The sequence below is a fragment of the Poecilia reticulata genome, linkage group LG1 (assembly GCF_000633615.1).
Source record: "Poecilia reticulata strain Guanapo linkage group LG1, Guppy_female_1.0+MT, whole genome shotgun sequence".
NCBI classification, from domain to species: domain Eukaryota; kingdom Metazoa; phylum Chordata; class Actinopteri; order Cyprinodontiformes; family Poeciliidae; genus Poecilia; species Poecilia reticulata.
The window spans coordinates 16052054-16072651 of NC_024331.1; the positions used below are offsets into that span (position 1 = coordinate 16052054).

General features: G+C 41.8%; 3 protein-coding genes across 6 annotated transcripts in view; 2 read left to right on the forward strand and 1 right to left on the reverse strand.

Moving 5' to 3' along the window:
- Positions 1 to 13392, reverse strand: LOC103463877 (uncharacterized). Of its 2 annotated transcripts, none has more exons than XM_017305720.1 (7): positions 13060 to 13392; positions 5810 to 6117; positions 5424 to 5488; positions 5186 to 5343; positions 3977 to 4474; positions 2363 to 3849; positions 1 to 1518 (listed from the first exon to the last, which is right to left on the reverse strand). In XM_017305720.1, exons 1-7 carry the CDS (start codon positions 13301 to 13303, stop codon positions 889 to 891), a joined length of 3390 nt encoding a protein of 1129 aa, XP_017161209.1. In that variant the 5' UTR covers positions 13304 to 13392; the 3' UTR covers positions 1 to 888. The 2 variants fall into 2 exon arrangements, with proteins under 2 accessions (XP_017161209.1, XP_008405778.1); XM_008407556.2 differs by lacking the exon at positions 13060 to 13392 and adding an exon at positions 9093 to 10334.
- Positions 13316 to 20598, forward strand: part of LOC103463886 (nocturnin-like) — a 14883-nt gene continuing 7600 nt past the window's right edge. Inside the window, exons 1-3 of one of the 3 annotated variants that reach the window (XM_008407619.1) lie at positions 15180 to 15271; positions 19134 to 19227; positions 19326 to 19413. The gene's annotated coding sequence lies outside the window, so the exon portion shown is untranslated. Of the gene's footprint in view, positions 13403 to 15179; positions 15272 to 19133; positions 19414 to 20598 lie in introns of those variants that run through there. The other 2 variants (XM_008407610.2, XM_008407627.1) reach the window with 2 other exon arrangements.
- Positions 15296 to 17899, forward strand: ccdc175 (coiled-coil domain containing 175). Its single transcript, XM_008407569.2, has one exon. The coding sequence runs from the start codon at positions 15582 to 15584 to the stop codon at positions 17796 to 17798; it is 2217 nt and encodes a 738-aa protein (XP_008405791.1). The 5' UTR covers positions 15296 to 15581; the 3' UTR covers positions 17799 to 17899.

Below are 20598 nucleotides of genomic sequence, written 5' to 3' on the forward strand. Positions count from 1 at the left end.
TTCAACATGTTAAATCTTTTATTGGAAAAAGAAGTATAGGACAGGTTTGCTACATAACTCGGACAATAACCTCTTTTTCTGTATTTGATTATAAAAAGGTGAAAGAATACATTCAGGGACGCACAATACAGACCACAGACTGTATAAAATTCCTTCTATAAAGCCTATGATACAGATATTATGCTTAGTAGTACAATGTGGTACAAAACTATCACAGCAGAGGTTATGCTAACCTTTATTTGAACATGACAGCATGTTTTACAGTTGATTTTTACTCAATAGTGTCATTGCAACGCGATCACAACTGATACAATCTTTAACTTTTACTTCATGTTTTTATGAACAAAACAAAAATAAATCAAAGACAAAACAGCAGAAAAAGAGTCCATAAACAGTTCAGTCATTCTACCTGTAACCAGCAGAAAGTATAAAAAGAAGTTAGGAAGAAAAGCTGAATTTGGTTAGAAAACATTTCATGTGACGGAGTGGCTAACAAAACGAGATAAGGCACAAAGGACTACAGGGTAAGAAACTAAATTAAATCTAAGTCAGTAGTTAAAACCTAATCTAATACAGAAAACAACACATTTCTGTTTTTTTGCAGTCTGCAGCCAAAAACATAAAAAATAAAATATAATAAGAAAAACTACATCATGAATGTGTCGGTAAATGCCTATCTGCAAAATCAGATGAAGGGGAAATTTGCGGATTGGTTCTCCAGGACCGACGCTGCTGTTCAAATTTGAGATCATCTTGCAGATTTGGTTTCTGGATCACTTTTAACTCGGACGAGTCCAGTCTGAAGGGAATGGTTCAGTTCTTTTCATCAGAACCTCTCTGGGGAAAAGAAACCCCTCTAATGTTCAATAAGCCTTTTCCCCTGGTCCATCACTCCTGCCCACCCTCAGCGGTGGAAATGCGGTTATGGTGCAGAAACAGGATAGCGTCCAGACTTTCGGGCGGAATGGTGGACCTCTTCCTGTTCGTGGTTCTCCCCGGTCCTTCCTGTGCGAAGTCCTGGGCGGCATTTCCCGCCACGGCCGGAGCGGCCATGTAAACCCGCGCCACCGAGGCCAGCAGCGGAAATTGAGTCGCCTTGGTCCTCCACCACTGCAGCGGCTCCACCCCCAGCGAAGCCCCTCTGTCGGCTCTGAAGACGGACATCTCCATGTCGACGGACTCCTCCACGGAGCTCTGCCTGCTCCTGGGGGTGGAGCAGAACAGGTCGCCCAGCAGGAACTCCATGCCACTGAGCCCCGCGTGGCAAGAGGGGTCCGACGGGTCGCCGCAGTCGTCGTTTTCCCCAGCGTCGCTGAACTCGTCTTCCACGATCAGCTCTCTGAAGTTGATCGGGGGACACTCTTTGAGGCGTTTGCTCCGCCGCAGGATCTCGCTGTCCGACTCCGGGGACACGGGAGGGGAGCTTCTCTTCATCTGGTTGGGTTTAGTCCCTTTCCTGTCCTCCTTCGCGATCCTCACAGCCTCCTGCTTCAGCCAGTTGAATGTGGCCACCTGCTCCTGCAACATGAGGTTCAAACAGTTTATTATCCTTTGCAGGAAACTCATCCAGGGGAAAAAAATAAATAAAAATCTGGCAAATTGGAGAAGATCTGTTGTCGGAGACCAAGGTCACCATGTTGATCCGGACTAAACATTGAGAGAATCCATGAGCAAATTTCTTGTTTAAAACTTCAGGATAAGCCGACGTGCTGACAGAGTTATTTTTCAGCCTCCAGGAACATAAAGTAAATTTATCTTAGAAAATCGTCCCAATCTGACTTTTTTTTTTCGCACCTCATCTTTTTCGAAAATGACCTTTTTTGTTTTTATTATGCTACTACTTAATTGATTTCTTTACAATTATTTTCAAATGACCGATTAATAAAACGGAGAGTTTTGATTTTAACCATAACTAAAACTGACTAATCACAAGAAATTCTGCTCTTTCTAAACTAACAAAAAGACAAAAAACATGAATAATTAACAATATTCAAGTTTTTGGGTTTTTTTCCCACAAGCTTAATTGTTAAAATAATTACAGAAAAACTCTTGAATTGAATCATATTGCTTTTTGTGTAATAAGTTTAAACAATTTAAACATTTACAGCAATAAATTAACTTTCAATTAAATATACCATCAGACCACTAAAAATAAAATAAAAAATGTATTTTTCTTTTATACAATATTATGTGAAAGACTGCCATCTGCTGGCAGAAAAGTATACGGTAAGGCACAACAGATCATTGCTAAATAAAGTGGATTTCTCCATGTTAAAAGCATAAATGGAAAGTCAAGTGGAAGGAAAAATGTATTAGGAAAGGTATTTGAAAGAAACAACAAAAAAAACAAATCAAAGCTCACCTTCTCCTCCATGAAGCCCAGCCCATGAAACTGGGGGTCGAGGGAACATGCCACGCACAGCACCCTGTTCACCGCTGGGCTGTCGTAGCAGCTCGCCAGGTTCCGTCTCATCATCCTCTTCACTTCCTTCAGGATGGACGAGGAGTCGCCCGGCCGCGGCACGAGGTGACGTGACAGCAAGCCCGTGAGAATGGGTTTGATGAGGGACAGACGAGGGAAGGCCTCTTTGGCCAAAGTCCTACAGGCCACGTCCAGAGGCTTGAGGACCAAGCAGAGCTCCTCCACCACCTTCCACTCGGAGCGCAATGAGGGGAGGCTCGTCGACGACGTGCTGGAGGTGGAGTTCGCCTGGTAGCTGCCCAACGGTTCGCTGGCCGTCTCCTCTCTGGCCATACATTCTTCATTAGCGTCCTTTATTATGTCACAGATTAGGCTCTTGTGTTTGATGAGGGAGTTCAGTAATGGATAGAGCAAATTCCAGGTGGGCTGGCTGTGAGCCCACAGCTTGACCCGGTCCTGCTCCGACTTGGTCAGGCTGTGCAGCAGCTTCCGTGCGTGATGGTGGTACAAGCCTCTCTTCTGAGCGGGAGGCAGCAGCAGGGTGGAGAGAACCCCTTGGAACTGGCAAAGGGTCTTGAAGATCACCGGGTGCAGCATCATCTCCTCAACGCAGCCCTGCACGGCGCTGAAGAAACACGGGACGGAGGGGAGGCCCTCGCTGAAGTGCTCAGCGGACACCTGCGGTTCCTCGGGCGACGCAGAGTCGTCCCTCTCTAAAAAGGTTGTCGAGTTTGGGTGGGGGAGGCTCCCTGTAGCCTCCACCCCCTTCTCGGTCTTTATGGGCCGCAGCCTCATCCTGTGCTTCCCCTCCATTCCCAACAAGACCAGGTTTGGCTGGCTGACCCCCCACTCCTGCGCCATCGCCTTCACCTGCGTCTCCACTGCCTGGAGGTTTAAGTCTTTCGCTCCACTCTCCTCCAGTCTTTGGGTGGCCAGGGCCAGGTTGTGAGGACTGAAGTCGCAATCGTCGATGTAATGAGCCCAAAGGGTGAGGTAATGTTGGCAGCTGTTCTGCCAGCTGTGGAGCCAAACGTCCACGCTCAAAGTGACAAAGTGAGAAGCTGCCCTCTGGAGGTTCAGGGTTCGCCCACGCCGCCGGGGCTCAAACTCGATGGGAGCGGTGTAGTCGCTCATCTCCTCGATGTCAGTGCTCGCGGTTTTCCTCCTCAGCAGCTGGACCAGGTTGATCTTGGCCTTGATGTAGTGGTCTCTGAGGATGGTCTGCAGCTGCTGGGAGGAGAGAGGCTCCTTGTAGGAGGGCAGCAGCGTGTGCAGCAGCTGTTTGAAGCCTTCTCCTTCCACCAGAGTCGGCGACTGCAGATCCTTGATGAGGAAGCTGGTGATGGCATTAGTCACTTGAGAAGATGTCGCGACATGAGAGCTGGTGTGAACGCCACCAGGAGTCATCACAGGAACAATACGCTGACCTGTCAAAGGAGACAAAAACGCGTTAAAATGGCTAAGCCTCGGCTAAAAGTGTTGATAAAATCTAAAGGATGAAGTGTGGTTGTGTTGTGGGATCAGTCCTATCCTGGCCATGTATTTTCTTGTCACCTGCTGCCAGGACGCGATCCTTGGTGATGTCTCGAGGTTTGAGGTGATGCTTGATGGTCAAATGGTTCTGGAGATCTGAGGCTCCTCCACAGCTCACACGCTCCATGCACAACTTGCACACGGCCATGCTTCGATCCAGAGGCCGACCGGTGGGATCCGGCTCCAAACCAAAAAACTGCCAGGCGCTGTGCTGGTGGGCGTTTGGGTGGCTCAGCAGCTTCTCGCTGCCAGGCAGGAAATCGTACTTGTCGGTCACACTGGAGCTGCTGTAAACAAACTGGTTCTGGATGGCCGGGGGGAAGGCGGAGCCCGGATCACCGGCTGCTTCTGCGTTTGACACCGTCGTCACCTCACTGATGACCGGCATGGGGCTCTGTGATTGGCTGCTGTCGGACCAAAGCGAGGTGCTGCTCGGCTCTGGGAGGGTAACCAGCTGGACGTCCTGCAGGAGGCGCAGCGCCGTTTCCTTGTCTCCAATTTCACATTTTGCATTGCCACCTGTAAAAGCCAATAACACTAAGTTTAGTCCAGTCAGCCTAAAGTTGGTAAGGTGAAAAAAAAACAAAAATAAAAACAGTGCAGGAGCCTTCTCAATAAATTAGAACATTGCCAAAAACAGTTTTTGTTTTTTCCAGCAGTTCCATTTAAAACATTGAACCTCATGTGGACACATTAAACACATTTCACGCACTTATTTCTGTTAATTTTGATAAAAGCTAATGAAAACCCAAAATTCTGTTTAAAGCAAATTAAGCCTACTTAATTTGCTTTATCCCATGCGGGATATACTTTATCCCGCATGGGATAAAGTATATCCCATGCGGGATATACTTTATACAAACACAATACTTCTTGGGGAACTTTATTTTGCACGAATTATTGCATCAGCCTGTAGCTCTGTTGATGTGCCAAGAATGTCAAGGTTGTTTTATAATATATCTGAATGAAGGTCTTTTTCTTTGGCTTATGAAATATTCAAAACTTTCTCACACTGAATTTTGTTTTTTTTTTTTTTTAGCTGTGAGCCTTAATCTTCAGTTGACATAAACAAACAGTGAAATAAAATGTTCTGTGTGCAACACATCTACAATGTACATAAACTATTGACTAAAATAAATGAACTTTTTTGATAATATTCCACTTTTATGAGTTGCCCACTTGCACCAGATCATCCACCAGGGGACATTAAGCCCGTAGATGAGAACTCACTCATGCCTAGACCCAACAGGGAGGCGTAATCCTTCCCGATCCAGACTCTGAGCTCCGCTCCCTCTGAGATGGACTGGGAAACTTTGTAGTAGATGTGACGGTAAAACTGGAAAACCACCAAGTTGTGTTCGTCCTCGTTGCTCGTGTATGATACATATCTGAGAACACGGAGCAAACATTTACAGTGAGGCGCGTTGGCTGACGGGGGAAGATCGGCGATGTGACATCAATAACTCACCTCATCCAGTTAGATTTGTTCTCATCAGACGCATCAACATATGTGAAAGCAAAATCATCTCTGATCTAGAAAAAAAAAAGGATTTTTTTTCAGTAAATGTGTTATAAATTTTTGTATCAAGCACAAATTTGTTTAACTTTTAAATAAGGTTTGAAATTACAAATTGTAAATCTTTAATTTAGGATTAAAATAAAGAACAAAAAATGTAATAAAATCCTACTTGAATATCTGAAAGCTTACACGACATTTTTTCCTGCCGATTTACTGAAATATTGTAAATATTTATTGTCATAATTAAAACGTACTTGCCAGCTACTAGAAAAGTTGTTTTCTAAACTTTACAAAATGATCCTGTTAAGTAAAATCTTGCAGGTGTGTCAACTCACAGCCCAGGCATATCTGAGGTTGCTCGGCATTTGTCCCTTGCACACCTCCCCCAGAAAGGGCCCAAACAGGACCCCCTGCTGCAGCTGGCACTTGGCGTACACCTTCAGCTCCATCTGTTCCTCGCCCGACGACGCCCTGTCCGAACTGAGGGAGAGGCAGGCGGGCAGGGACAGCATGGCCCGGGAAGGGCCACCATGGAGCCACGGCTCACCCGGCGGGACCACCGCATCGGGAACGTAATTGGAGGTGGTAGGTGTCTGGAGGAGCGGCACATCCTCGTTGAGTTCTTCGTGATTGAGATCTAGAGCTGGAGAAAATACAAACAGCATCATCATGTATTTGAAATCAACTTCAGATGAAAGCTGCAAAGCATTCACGTAAAACAAATAATCAGAATATTTCATAGATTTTTTTGTAGCAACTGAATAGACAAAACACGGCTTTCTAATGAAAAGGTAGATCTTCTAGATGAGCTGAATTATCTGGGTATTCCTCTGCTTCCAAACCTTCACACACCAAACTATTGTTATTTCTAAGAGTGCTGACAAGATAGAAATGTAAAATTTTTTAGAACATTTATAGCTCCTAGGATGGTGTTCAAGTTCCTACTACAGGAAAACTTAAGGGTATTCCAGCATCTTTGCACAAATAGCCAGTACATTTAACTGGTTTGTGATACAATCTATATCCCAGTTAAAGTGTTGGCTTCATGGCAGGCAGCAAGAAAATAGTGGTCGGTTTAGAAAGCAGCATCCAGAAATGTTTTTTTAAAATTCAATACCAAAAGAAATCTGCTTCTAGTCGCCATCCAGGTCAATATGCCATGAAATGCAAATCCCACAATGGCCCTACTCGGAAGTAAAAAAAAAAAATCCATACTGCTGTCTGCTGCCAGATTCCCCGTGTGACTCAGACCAGCCAATAAAATCATTCCCAGCATTTCGATTTTTTCTTTCTTAGGAGCCTCGCTTACTGCAGTCCCTCAACCTCCAAGTTGGACACAGTCCATGTCTGATGTTTCCAATATTTTTCCATCTCATTGCCAACCTTGCTTCAGATTAATCTTCCCTTCAATCACCCATCAGTAGTGACACAGACACCATCAACCTATATGTTGAGATTAGACGACATACAGCCTGCTTTTCTATATTCGGTCTATCAGCAGGAGATAGTTAATATGCTGCAAACTGAGATTTCCTTGGATTATGTCATTGGGTGCTACTATGGTAGCATGGATGATGATTTAACATACTAAAAATGGAATTTAAATGCTAAAAAATTAATACAAGTGAAGTTTTCATAAAGTTTTAACTGACAGAAGAATTGTTGTTGTTAGGGTTAATGGAATATAGGATTATGCAAGAATAGAGTCATTAGAATCATATGTTTTTCAAGAAATTTCATTTAAACACTGAATTTTTACCCTGTGCAATCATTTGTACAGGCGGGCAGGGACAGCATGGATAGATGAGTTGATTAACTCATCAGCTAATCAACTCATGTTAATGAGTTGATTAAATTGCTGGTGAGTTAATCAACTCACCAGCAATTTTTTGTGTGAAACTTCATCTGTAAACATGGCAACCTGCTGATGACCAAAACCAGAGCAAATAGAATAAGAAAAAAAAAAGTCCAGCAGATTTAAGTCAATCAAATTTCACCTTCACATGTGATCAAACAATCTAATTTGTATGGACAAACACAGTATAAGCAGTTATAATAAAGATAGATTGTAGACCTGAATCAAAAGTAAATAATAGAGGATATTAATATAGAGGCATCATAGTTCAGCTGCCTCAATATCTTCAGAGTTGCATCCAACAGAAAAGATCAAGTGGTTGCAGATTGAGGAGATGGTTTCATTGAACAGTTTTAAAGGATTGTTGAAGAACAAGGAGAAAAAAAACTCTGGCTGCTGATGTTTTATGGGAGTTGTTTTACTAGAGTCACGTATATCTAAGTGCGACTGGATGATAAGGCTAAAAAACGTTATCGCAGTATATCAATCATATCAATGAATATTCATAATTATTGATTTTTTTTTTTTGTTGCTTTAAATCCCTGAAATACTGCCAAACTGCTGACACGACCTTCCATGTTTCCCCACAGTTTCTCCTTGAGCAATTGAACTCCAATTTCTTCCCTTACTTTACAGCTTTCCCACTGCCTTCATCCCCCATAATGCTGTGGGGGTCTGGATGGGGATTCAGTGAAATTAACCATTATATCAGACGTATTTTCAATTGGCATATGATTATTGATATTAATCAAATGTCTGTCGCAATATTGTTAATGATTTATTGCAGACAGAAACAGTCTTGTTTGCATCTTGTTCTGCTGCAGTCTACCCCAGGACACTCTTTTAAATGAAATGTTTAAGTTAAATTTGTTTTTTGTTTTTATCTTTGTTAAATAAAAGTTAAATGGAAAAAAAACAGCGTTGTCTTCTCTACTTTTCGAAACAGGAAAGTGGTGTAGCGTCATTCATTACTCCTACTTCCGGGATACAACGATAGCAGAATCAGGAATGCGTTCATTTCGGCTATGATGTCACTTCCAGATATGAGCTCCAATCTCTCGGTTTCAGAGGAAATTCTATGTAGTATGAATAAAGCATATTAATGCTTCGAGAAAATGGCGACAAATTTATGAATGCACTCCAGGGCGGGCGGTGGTGTGTAAAATGTTGATGATGCAGCAGAACACCGCGCCCCCCGCCTAAAAATGATAACAATACAGGCTTAGCCAAACGTTGGTGTTTTCTTTAGTTTGCTGCACGTGCTCAGCCGTTTAGGGAATACCATAGCAACTAGGTGAATTTGCGCTGTGCGCAGGCGTAGCACAATATTTTACAAGGTGCTACATTGTACAATTTACTGGCAAAGAAAGAAAATAAGTTACAAGTCAGAATAGAAAATGAAATAAAGACAAAATACAAACTCCAATACCTACACTCGGTGACCTCCTTGTAATCAGTTAGGGATCCTCTAGAAATTTAACACGCAAATTGTTCAGGACCTCTGGGTTCTTCTACATTTGCATTAGCTAGTTTTAATGTTTCAAAGTACGATGAATATTCTAAATTCGTCTCTCAGCTTTAAAGGCGTGTTTTATCCGTGTTACTTGTTTGCACGACCACGCTTTAGGGCCATTCAGCAACACATCGAAATATAGAGCAGGATTCCATCCAATGTTTCATGCTCGACTTATTATGTCAATAGAAAAAGTGCTGGTGGATGTTTCCAGCAGCTAAACGAGGCGCTAAATGTAGCGTTATATTACCTTGAGGCTCCAGGGAAGATCCAGCGGTCGCGGAACCAATGCTCTCATTGAACTCAGTTGGATGTCGACGCCTCAGATGACTCCTTAAATTCGTGGTGTTTCCCTTTGCGCACACAATCTTTCGGCATAAACGGCAAACGACCTCGTCGGGATTCAACGGCCGGCCATTTTCGCCAGCTTTATAGCCAAAATAAAGCCACACGAATGACTTTGCTCTCGGCTTGATTACGAGATCCATGTTTTTGCGGCCCCCTTTTTCTGCAGAGAGGCTGGCTGCAGAGCTGCAGGCAGAGCTCGGTGTGGTAGAAGTGTCCCCAGGAGAACTGCGCCGATGTTTTTAATGTGCCAAAGTAACACTGATCCAGAGGATCGGGTTTTTGCGGCAAACCCTGCGCATCGGTGTATTGTTCAGGATTCAGTCTGAACAATCCTCCAGGGCGGAGTGACGAAAAACACACACACAAAAAAATCCAGTTAATAGTTCAAGGTCTATCTGCTCTATTTCTATGTTTTTACGTCTTTACGAGTCGACCAACGGCAACACACACGGACAGCAGAGGTTGCCAGATAATTCTCCCAACACAGCTGCATAAATGCACTAAAAAAACAAAAACAAAATAGGACAGGAACAAAAAAGCCCTCAAAAGTTAGAACTGAATTCATTCAAAACACAGCTTTTTTTTTCATGAAACAAGTCCAACAGGTTTTGAATTTTCCTCTTACCTCATGTGGTCAGTGATCTCTCCTCCCTTCCCCCACTGCTTCCCATTTAAATTGCCCCTCACACATTCCTCACAACATGTCCTCCTCATTAGGAAATAGAAACAGCCCCCACTGTTCTACATGCTAAGGTGAAGCCAGAACCAGCTCAAACGACAGGTATGTGATACTGAAGAACCTCTGAAGTATCACATACCTGATACTGAAGCAATAACGTGGATAATTTGTCAATCTTTGGTTAAATTCAGAACTATATCAAGGAACCAGCACCACATTTATTCTGATTGAAAACTGGATATCAGTACTGTCCAGGATTGGTGCAACTATCAATATTAGACTGGGTGGGGGGTAACAAAGCTATTTCAGACATTAATATGAATAATAATTATTCGATATTTCAAAAATATACGAAGAAGGTGATGTGGTACCTTTTAGATGTAAAGGAGGTTGAATGGAAAATTATAACTTGCACTTGAATTTGCTGCACTGACAATTACTATAAGACATTTAGATCTTAAAAAGTCTAAAATCATTATGCCCCCTTTACTCTTCTTTTTTTATTGGCTCTAATGGCCTTTATTTGACAGTGAATTGACAAGAGGGTGGGTAATGAGAGAAGGGGGAAGACATGCGGCAAGGGTCACCAGGTCGGGAATCGAACCTGCGACTGCCGTGTCGAGGACTAAGGCCTCCATATGTGGGTTGTGCTTAGCCGCTGTGCCACCACAGCACCCATACTCTTAACATTTCTAAATTAAATCCAGTAGGACAGGTGGGCACACAAAATACTAAAGTAAGAGTAGCATTACTTCAAAGTATTTTATAAATAAATAAAAGTAACAAGTAGTCTAAGAAATTATCCAAGTAAAAGTAAAAAAAAAAGGATTTTGCTAAATGCCTACTTAAGTAAAAATCATTATATAGTTATACAGTTGAAACCAGATATTTACACTCACTTTACAAATAGACAACCATCTTTTCTTACTGTCATGTATTAAATCAGGCTGAATTTACTTTCCTGTCTGGATTAACACAGCAATGTATATGTGCTATATACCAGAAAGAGAGAAATTGCTGAAAATATTTTCAACATCCATCAAATTCAAAAGTTTTCAGACACTTAAGTTGCTATGCCGTTTAAAGTATGGGAAAACCCAGATTGTGTTATGGCTTTGCACATTTCTAATAGGCTCATTCACAACATTTGAGTTAAATAGATGCACACCTGTTGAATTACTTAAGAGAACGCCTCAAACTGACTGTTTACTTGTGTGGCAAGGGATAAAGAAAAGAAAATGGCTAATACATCAGAAAGAGAACTGTGGTGCTCCTCCAGCCTGGTTCATCATTGGGTACAGTTTCCTGATGCCTGATTGCATCTTCTTTAAACATTAATAAACGTGTATTAAAACAACTGGGATGTCCAGACATCACACTGTTCAGGAAGGAGATGCTTCTGTATCCCAGAGATGTCTATGTTTTTGTGAGAAATTTGTTTTTCAACCCCATAATGAAAGAAAAATCCTTTGTGACAATGTTTGCTGAAGCTGGTGAGTGATTCTTTATCAATTTCTCTTGAACTTTTCAACATTTTGTCATATTAAAATTCTAAACCTCAGTGTATCGTCTTGGGGTTTATACGATAGACCAAGTAGTGCACATCTATAAAGTGGAAGGAAAAGGCTGCACAGTATTTACATTTTTATAAATATATATATAAAAATAAAAATAAAAAAAAATTGTGGTCTGCAAGTGTATGCAACCCCTTTTACTCTGACATTTCTAAATGAAATTCAGTAAGAGGGTACAAAAATTAAACTAAAGAGTAGCATTACTTCAACATATTTTTTTCTTAGGTAAATAAAAGTAAAAAGTCAAGTAAAAAAAATTTAAAAAGCATTTTGCTAAAAGTCTACTTAAGTACTGAGTAACCGATCATCACATCTGATTTAACATTTCAAAATAATAAAATGATATAATCAAAGTTATGTGTAAATTCAGGATCTTTAAAGACTGAAAAAAATGAATCAAAATAAATAACATATTACAACTACATATAAAAGGTAAGATATACTTTTTTTTTCTTCCAAAATTGGGAAATTGTTGCCAAAAAAACATATACAAATAATAAATCTCACTTCATAAACTGTGGATATATTTAGGTGTGTTCATTTTTAGTTGAAAGAAATGAACATTTGTTATATATATATATACATTTTATTTTATTTAGTGTAATTATATATAACATCCAGAAATTTCACTCCGACTAAGAGTAGCGACATTTCATAACACAGTAACTCAAGCAAAAGTAAAAACTTGGTGCAGTAAAACTACTAATGTAAACGCAACTACAGTACTACCGACTTCGGTGTCCAATGCTGAGTAACTGGACAGCCAACAGGTTTCAGAGTTCAAGATAGTTAGCCACACAAGTAGAGAAACACCAGGCGCAAATCGTGACACCGCACCTACCGCGGCACTTCCAGTGGCAGGTGTCATGGCTGCTACTGTTTTCGGGGCTAAGTCAGCCGAAGTCAGTGACAACACTGACAGCTAGCCCCGAAAACAGTGGCACTTGTGACGCCTAATGACACCTGCCACCGGAAGTGCCATTAGTAGGCGCGGTGTTACGATTTGAGCTCGGCCCTGCTGCATAAGTAGCTTAAATAAATAAAAATGTAACTTGTGTGTGTAAGTTCATATGATAAATACAACTGTTTTGTGCAGATCTCAGATGTTTATTAAAGTTGTGTCGTTGGTTTAGCTTTTATGACTCAATGAAAGCTGTTGTGATGCCCCAAATGTCTTAACACCAGCCTTGTGTTTTTGCAACTAGAATAACTTTCACAAACCAAAAACGATGCCGTTTTTTGTTTTTAAAAAAATAATCTACACATATCAAGGTTTGAGTTGTTGAGGTGATGTCGTTTTTAAGCAGGACTCCATTTGAGCATTCTGGGTATGCTAGTTTTTATTTTTATACATATTCTTTTTTTTTTTCCAACTAAAACTGGATGGTTCAAGGTTGTCTCGTTAGCAGGTGCAGTGGAGTAGCCCTTTAATCTAGAGCTGAATGCCAACTTCATGTTCTTGAAACTTTATTACATCTACTCTGCATCTGCACAACGACCTGGCAAAAAGGAGGCCTGTTAGGTATGCAGTTACAGTTTAACGACAAAACCTGCATGCACAGTTAATATTCCATGCATTTTAAGAGGGAAAACCTTAACAATAGGCCGAAGAGTACCTTGAAGTTCAAACGAAGCACCAGCAGCAGTCGCAAAGGAAGTGAGCTCATAGAAATCTGCGCGATGGCGCCGCGATAGATGGCTCCTCAGATTGGTGGTGTTTCCTCCTTTAGCGAGCACTATTTTCCGGCAGAGACGGCAGATGACCTCCCCGGTGTTCAGAGGCTGTCCCCTCTCATCCGCTTTCAGGCCAAAGTATGTCCACACCACAGATTTGCTCCTGGGTTTGGAGATGAGGTCCATGTTTCTGTGGTTCTTCTGTGCAGACTAGCCATGGAGCTGCTGCCAGAGCTGCAGCGTGTAGAACAAGTACCGTTGCAGGAGTATTACTACTTTCATTTGGTGAGTATAAAATTCAAACCAGACTAGTACATAGTCGTCACATAATGTATAATGTAACCGACATTCGTTGTTAAGGATGATGAAATGTCAACATAAGGGTTTGGGTACTGATCTATCCACTGTACTTCTGTGCTTTTACGCATTTATTTGTCGACATACGTCAACACCATGCGATCACTCAGGTTGCCAGGTCCACTTGTCAACACAACTGCGCGAAATACATGTGCAGACGTAAACAAACTCAAACTGATTGATACATTTCTTTTCTGTTCGCTTTAAGAACCGAAACATCAACGGTTTTAATCCTTACTTTGTCTATATGGAACAGTTAAAGTTTTAAAATGCTGTGAAATGGAAAAGAAAAATCATTGCGAAAATTTAAAAATAACTTATAAAAGCAAGAATGTGTTTGATTTTTTTTTTGAAATATGACATTGAAATATACCAATTATATTTTCATTCTGAGGGTGGGGTGTGTGGCAAAACACAGATGAATAGAAAAATAACCTGGTTTTAATTTTTTTTATACTTAAAATATTAAAGACTAAAACCTCAAACAAAGAAAACCCTCACAAAGTTACCTATTTTCTCATATTCTCAATATTAGCATACTTCACCTTGAACTAGCAAAGCAGGTTATGGGCTTCTTTATATTGACAAAACTGCCCTCATATAGTGAAGGTGTTTTCAACATTGAGCTCATAGTGCAATAAAACCGCCAACACGTTTTGTTTTTTCCACTGATGAGTTAAAGTGGTTTGATTTATTTAAAGTAATCCTGTGTTTTATTCAAGATATCTTTTGCAAATGTGAGATGTGTGTTTGGGTTGTTTTTGTTCAAAAGTGTTTTTTGGTAACTATCACATGGAGGCTGTTTTGGCTCAGTTTCTTTTATATTCTTGAATCAATAATTAAGCAACTGTGTTTTGGAGCTTTAGATGTTGTTATGGTTCTTTTATAACCTCCCAAATGAGTTGTTCGTGCACTCCTGGAGTAATTCTGGTAGGCCACCTACTTCTGGGAACAATCACTAATGTTATATATTTGTGCATAATGCCTCTCCCTGTGGTTTGCTGCAGTCCAAAAGCCTTAGAGATTGCTTTACAAGCCTTTTCAGACAGATAAATGTCAAAGACTTTATCGACTTTTGGAAGGAAGGTGACGTACACTAGTAGTAGTTGCTCATTATCTCTTCTGCCATCATCTGTTGGGGCAGCAGCATCAGAGCCAGGGACCTATAAATGTTCAACAGCCTGATAAAACAGGCTAGTACTGTTCTGTGCACGACTGTGGAAACTCTGGAGATGATGATGCAAAGAAAGATTCTTCATAAAATCAAGAAAATTTTGGACAACCCTGAACACCCTCTTCATGAGACTGTTTTAGGAGTACATGGTACCTTCAGTCAGAGGCTTCTTCAGATTTGCTGTAACACATCGCTACAAGAGATCTGTATAGATGATTTTTATCATCTACAGTAACTCTTTTGAAGAATCTGAATTAATGAGTTACAATGACATTTAGTTTCCCTTTGGAATCTATAAAGTATTTTTGAATTTGAAAAGTAAAGCAGGCTTACTTCAGATTTATCATGTAATCCAGATAATTTGACTTAACTGCGATTCCATACATAAAACTTAATCATTTTCTGAAACAATGTAAAAAAATTAGTCTATAGCTTTGATGCAACGTCTTTCTTCTTGCCTTATGAAAAACATATTTTATTGTTCATTCATGTACAAAAGCGGAGATTCAACATGACTAATGTAGGTATAAAACTCAAACCTGGCAACCCAGGGTTATTGTGCTGACACTTGCTGTTTGATTTTAAGCTGACACAGACATTTTGTAGGTCAACCTCAGCGTCAGGTAAGCCGCTAAACCGAGCGTTTTGCTTTCTTTTCTATAGTCGCAGGAGCTTCTCTTACATTTCATACGATTTTGAATCGATTTTGAATCTCTATCCTTATGTTAATGTTGCGTATTTTGTGGAAGCTTCGTTGTCCTTTGGATGCAGTCGCTTTATTTCGGGGTTTGCGGTTACTGGTCTTTTCTGGTCTCAGCGGCTTCCCGTACGAAGCTCCGTTGCCGTGGTTACAGCGTTCGAAAGCGGTTAGGTTCATAACGGCTAATTTTAGCGCCGCAAAGTTGGTGTAAAAAGCAAAGGAGTTGGAGGAAAATGGCCTCTTTTATGGTTCCCGAGTTCCCCGCCGTTGTGGCGGCGCTGGAGCGTCTGAAGGACCTGGAGAGAGAACTTAGAGAGGACAAACTCCGGTTCTCAGACGAAGGATGCGTCCACCTCACGGCCATTGCAGAAGCCGTAGCCGAGTTAGAGGCCACAAGGCGAGCTGTTCGTGAGCTCTTGGAAGTGGAGACCATAGAAAACTGCAAGCTTAGATATACGATTCTAAACATGACTGATTGTTTGAGGGATGAAATCCTGAGAGACAAAGCAGCAGCCCGGGCTGTTAACGCCGAGGAGATAGAGCAGCTCCACAGAGAGCTCAGGCTATCCTTTCAGACCGTACGGGAGAAAGAAAATAAGCTGCAGGAGCAGTTAGAAAAACACGAATTGATTCAGGGAGAGAGAGATCGGGTGAGGGATGAACACAAGGAGCTGATCGCCTCTCTGAATGTTCTGGTCAGTCTCAGATACAGCAGGCAGCAGCATCTGGACGAGACGCTGGAGCAGACAGAGCAGTTGAGAAACTCCATCGTTGTTGTTGAGCAGCAGAAATTGTCCTTCAAGCAAAGCGTGGCTTTGGAAAGGGAGAGGTTCTCTGATGAAAAGAAGAACCTGGACAAAAAGATGGCCGACAGGATGGAACAGGTTAAGCAGGAGAGGAAGGTGGTTGAGAAGATTGGATTGGAATTAAAGGAGCTTAAAGAGAATAAAAGGGAAATGGAAAGCAAAATAGAAAAGCTCTTTCAGCAGACAACTGAAGTGCAGGACAATTTGGAAAGTTTGAAGGTGTCCTACTTTAGTTGTGAACAACAACTACAGGAAGAAATGGTGAAGAACAAAGAGCTGAACCAACAGATAGAGACGCAGGAGAAGCACAGCGAAATGCAAGAGGAAGTCTTCAATGTCACCGTCAAAAATCTGCAAAAGGAAACCATTGAAGTGGAAGACGGCCTAGAGGATGCTCTGGCTGCCCAGGTGCTCCTCAAAGAATCGCTGGCCTACCATTCTAAACTGTGCAAGCGTCAGCTTGGAGTGGAGGAGGAGGTCGCGGCCGACCATCAGTGGGTCTCCACGGAGCTGGAGCGCTCCCGGGTGCAGCTGGAGGAGCGCATTGCCTCCATCGTCAAGCAGAACAAGGATATCATGGAGATGGAGAAGATAATGCAAGAGCTCCTGGAGGACGAGCAGATCAGCAGACGCATTGCTGAATCCAGAAAGAAAGAGCTGATTGTCGATCTGGATGAGGTGAAATTAAAAATCAAGCACTTAGAAGAGAAAATCAAGCGACTCAACAGGGTCCTGGAGACTAAGAAGAGAAAGCAGCAGAATTATGAGGAGAAAATGACATCCAGTATACACAAAAACAAAAAGAGATATGAGGCGCTGTTGCAGGAGCGGGCTGCGCTGCTTGAGCGGCATCCTGACAGCGAAAATTTTGACTTGATGCTCCATCAGATGGCTCTACTGGAGAAGAAGAACAGAGAGACCCAAAGCCTCTGCCAGCAGGAAGTGGATCAGATCATCGCGGGGACGGAGAAGATCAATAGGAGCATCGAGGAGAAGGAGAGGGAGCAGGAGGAGCTAATGAAGACGCTGAAAGAGGTGGAGACAAAGTGGAGAGAGGAGAAATTGAAGAACGACAAGATTCGCGAGCAGAAAGACGCGCTGACTAAGAGGAAGTCCGAGCTGGAGCAGTCCATCCAGGACATGACGGAGCACACCAGAAAGCTGCTGGCGCCCAGAGATGAGATGAAGGCCGAGCTGGGGGAGCTGCACGAGTCTCACATCAACATGGTGAACAAACAGAACTCAGTCCTGAGAGAAATGGAGGTGAACATGTACGGGCTCAGTCTGATTTTGGGGCAGATCAAAAAAGAGAACAGCAGGCTGCAACTCTCCATCAGACAGATGATGGAGGACATCAGCACCAGCAGGCAGGAGAAAGAGAGGTACCAGCAGGAGGTCCAGGAGTTCAGCAACAAAACAAAGGCCCTTTTCAAAGAGATACAGGAAGGATTTAGACAAGATAACTCTGTGATTAAAGGCATCAAGAAGAGTGACAACAAACTGCTGTCGTTAATGGGCTCGGGGTTGAAAGAGCTGAAGAACAGGAACCTGCAGCTGATGAGCATCAACACGCTGCTGCACCAAGCGATGCTGGAGTTTAGCAAACGACTGGGAGATAAAGCAATAGAGCGGTGGCAGCAATAACAGATTGTGCACCATACATCTTCACGCATCACAAGACAAACCTGCCTACACTATCAGTACAGGAGACGATCAATAAACGAGAATATAAACAATGATAAAAAGATGTGTTCTCTATTTGTCGTTCTGCAATATTTGTGAAGTTAAAAGAATATAAATAAAATCTATTTTTAGATCAATTATTTTTCTCTAAATCCATAGTGAAACAGTTCTAACATTGTCCAACAATGTTAGTCATATACAGTATGTGTTATACTGTTGACTTTTTAAAAAATTTTCAGTGCATTAATTGGAGCACCCTCTATGGTTTGTTTTTTTTTTGGCAACTCTGACAGAGATTAATAAAAACTCAGAAAATAAAAAACAATTTAATTGCTGTTTCATTTTCTGGCTCTGGTCCTTCAGTGACCTTCAGGGATATTTTTAAGACAGGTAGGTATTTTCTTTTTCTAACCTTTGCAGCTCAAGACATCTTGTCTTTCCCATTTTTGCAAAGTAAGAAACGGGCACATGCTTTAGTTTACACCATTTATAGTAAATAGAAGATTCTAGATGCTATGATTATCTTAAAATTTTTAAGTGTGCTTTAGGGGTGAGCTTTTACAGAATCTTTTATTGTGATAAACTTCCATCCATCCATTTTCTTTACACCCTAGTCCCTTAGTGGGGTCGGGAGGTGCTGGTGCCTATCTCCAGCTAACGTTCGGGCGAGAGGCGGTGTCACCCTGGACAGGTCACCAGTCTGTCACAGGGCAACACAGAGACACACAGGACAAACAACCATGCACACACACACTCACACCTAGGGACAATTTAGACGGGCCAATTAGCCTGACAATCATGTTTTTGGACTGTGGGAGGAAACCGGAGTACCTGGAGAAAACCCACCATGCACAGGGAGAACATGCAAACTCCATGCAGAAAGACCGGGGCTGGGAATCAAACCCAGAACCTTCTTGCTGCAAGGCAACAGCTCTACCAACTGCGCCACTGTGTGTGATAAACTTCTTATCATGATAGAAATTTTGATGTATCATCGCCACGATAAATTCGAATGAATGATGTTTAAACTCCCCAAAACTATCCGTCTTACCTGGTGTCCTTTAGAAGTGCATTACAAACGGGTGCGTTTCTCTAAAGCAGTATTTGTGCTTGTGGGACTTTGATTGCTGTGACACGCAGTCACTGCCGTACAGGTAGTTTTCTGTAATTTGCTCTCACCATTTCAAACACGCTTCCATTTTCCTCACCACAACATGATGCCATGATGCCACCACTGTGTTTCTGTGTTAATGTTCATCTCTGAGAATAATACCTCCTTCTCTTTTCTCTTGTCAGACATCCCAGCTGATGTTCACTGTGTGATTCCAGCCAGCAGATGGCAGAACAGATTCGGTTTCTCTCGGGTGTGACCTTGCCCTGCTTCTAGAGGGTCAGTTAATTCTTTACCCCCCACCCTCCCCTCTGAGCTAAATCATGCAAATGCTTGCTGAATGAGCCACAGCGCTTTTCTGTGGCGTGTTCTGGCAGAACTAAATCCTGGTTAGGAGATAAAAAGGCTTTGCTGCTCCAGAGTTGAACTTCAGAAGAAAGGGATCCCCTAACTCTAAGAAAGAAGGTGGGTGTTTGGAAAACAAGAAGTTGACTTTGCTGTGTATTTGCACTTCTGTTGTCTTGTATATCAACTCAGACTGAATTGTATATTTAGAGAAGCTTCTTGGATGTATTCCATATATAATGTCAAGGTTCCTAAATAGGTGTGTGGCATAGGTGCTACAAGTTTTCCTCCCTGTGGGGCTATTGCTCCATAAACTCGGCTTGTTGGTATTGTCATTCTGCAGCTTTACTGATGCATGTTTCTCATTAAAATCAGCATTAAAAAAAACCCCAGATTAATTTATTGTTTGAACACACAGCATTTCTCAAACCTTTTGCTTTGCTGGGTTTCTCTCAGATTGTCTTAGTTCTATTCAGTAAGCACTGACCTAAATATAGTAATCAATTATTACATGAGATAAAGACAGCTCTGTTTCCTTGTGACAGAGTGCTGGAGCCAGATTTACTATAACAGCCACATGATCGTCTCTGTTTATGTTGCATTGCCTCACTCAGGCTGCTAAGGTCAAAGAGTAAAGGGGCAACGTAACACCGCAGACTGAACAGATCCGATCTCATCTCTGCTCACACGTCGGGCACGGACGTAGGAAAATATCGGAGCGTTTTCAGTTGCAACAATATGAACAAATTTTGGACGTCAGTAAACAGCAGGTGGATCAAGTCGAGGCTAATCGTGTAATTTATAGAAATGTTTTCCCTGCAGCTTGTTGACTGGTGATAAATATCATGTTTACTTGTCACTTTGCTATGAGATTGATAAACAAGCATTGTTGGCATTTCCTTTATGGGTGTGGCAGACTAAAAAAAACAAAAACAATTCTCTAGGTCATTGCTGTAACCTTAAGAAACACTGACCAGTCGAGTCTTTAGATCTCTGATGTGATGTTCATTTGTGTACAGCATGTATGCTGTATGTTACCACAACCGTCCATTTATTATGGGATCCAGAATAATTTATTTTAGGATCAGGCAGCTGGTGATCCGTGGTAGACAGACATAGATGGGTTTTGTAGTGCGTTGTTAGGCACCTGAACAATGGAGAAACAAGAGCAGATTGTAAAGCTTTCATTCTGAAAACTATTTAAACAGCAGAACAAAACTGGACCTTTTAATTTGGATTCATTTATTCATATAAAAAATAAAGCAAGGTACTGCTGTTTTCAATAAGTGGCATTTAAATTATATC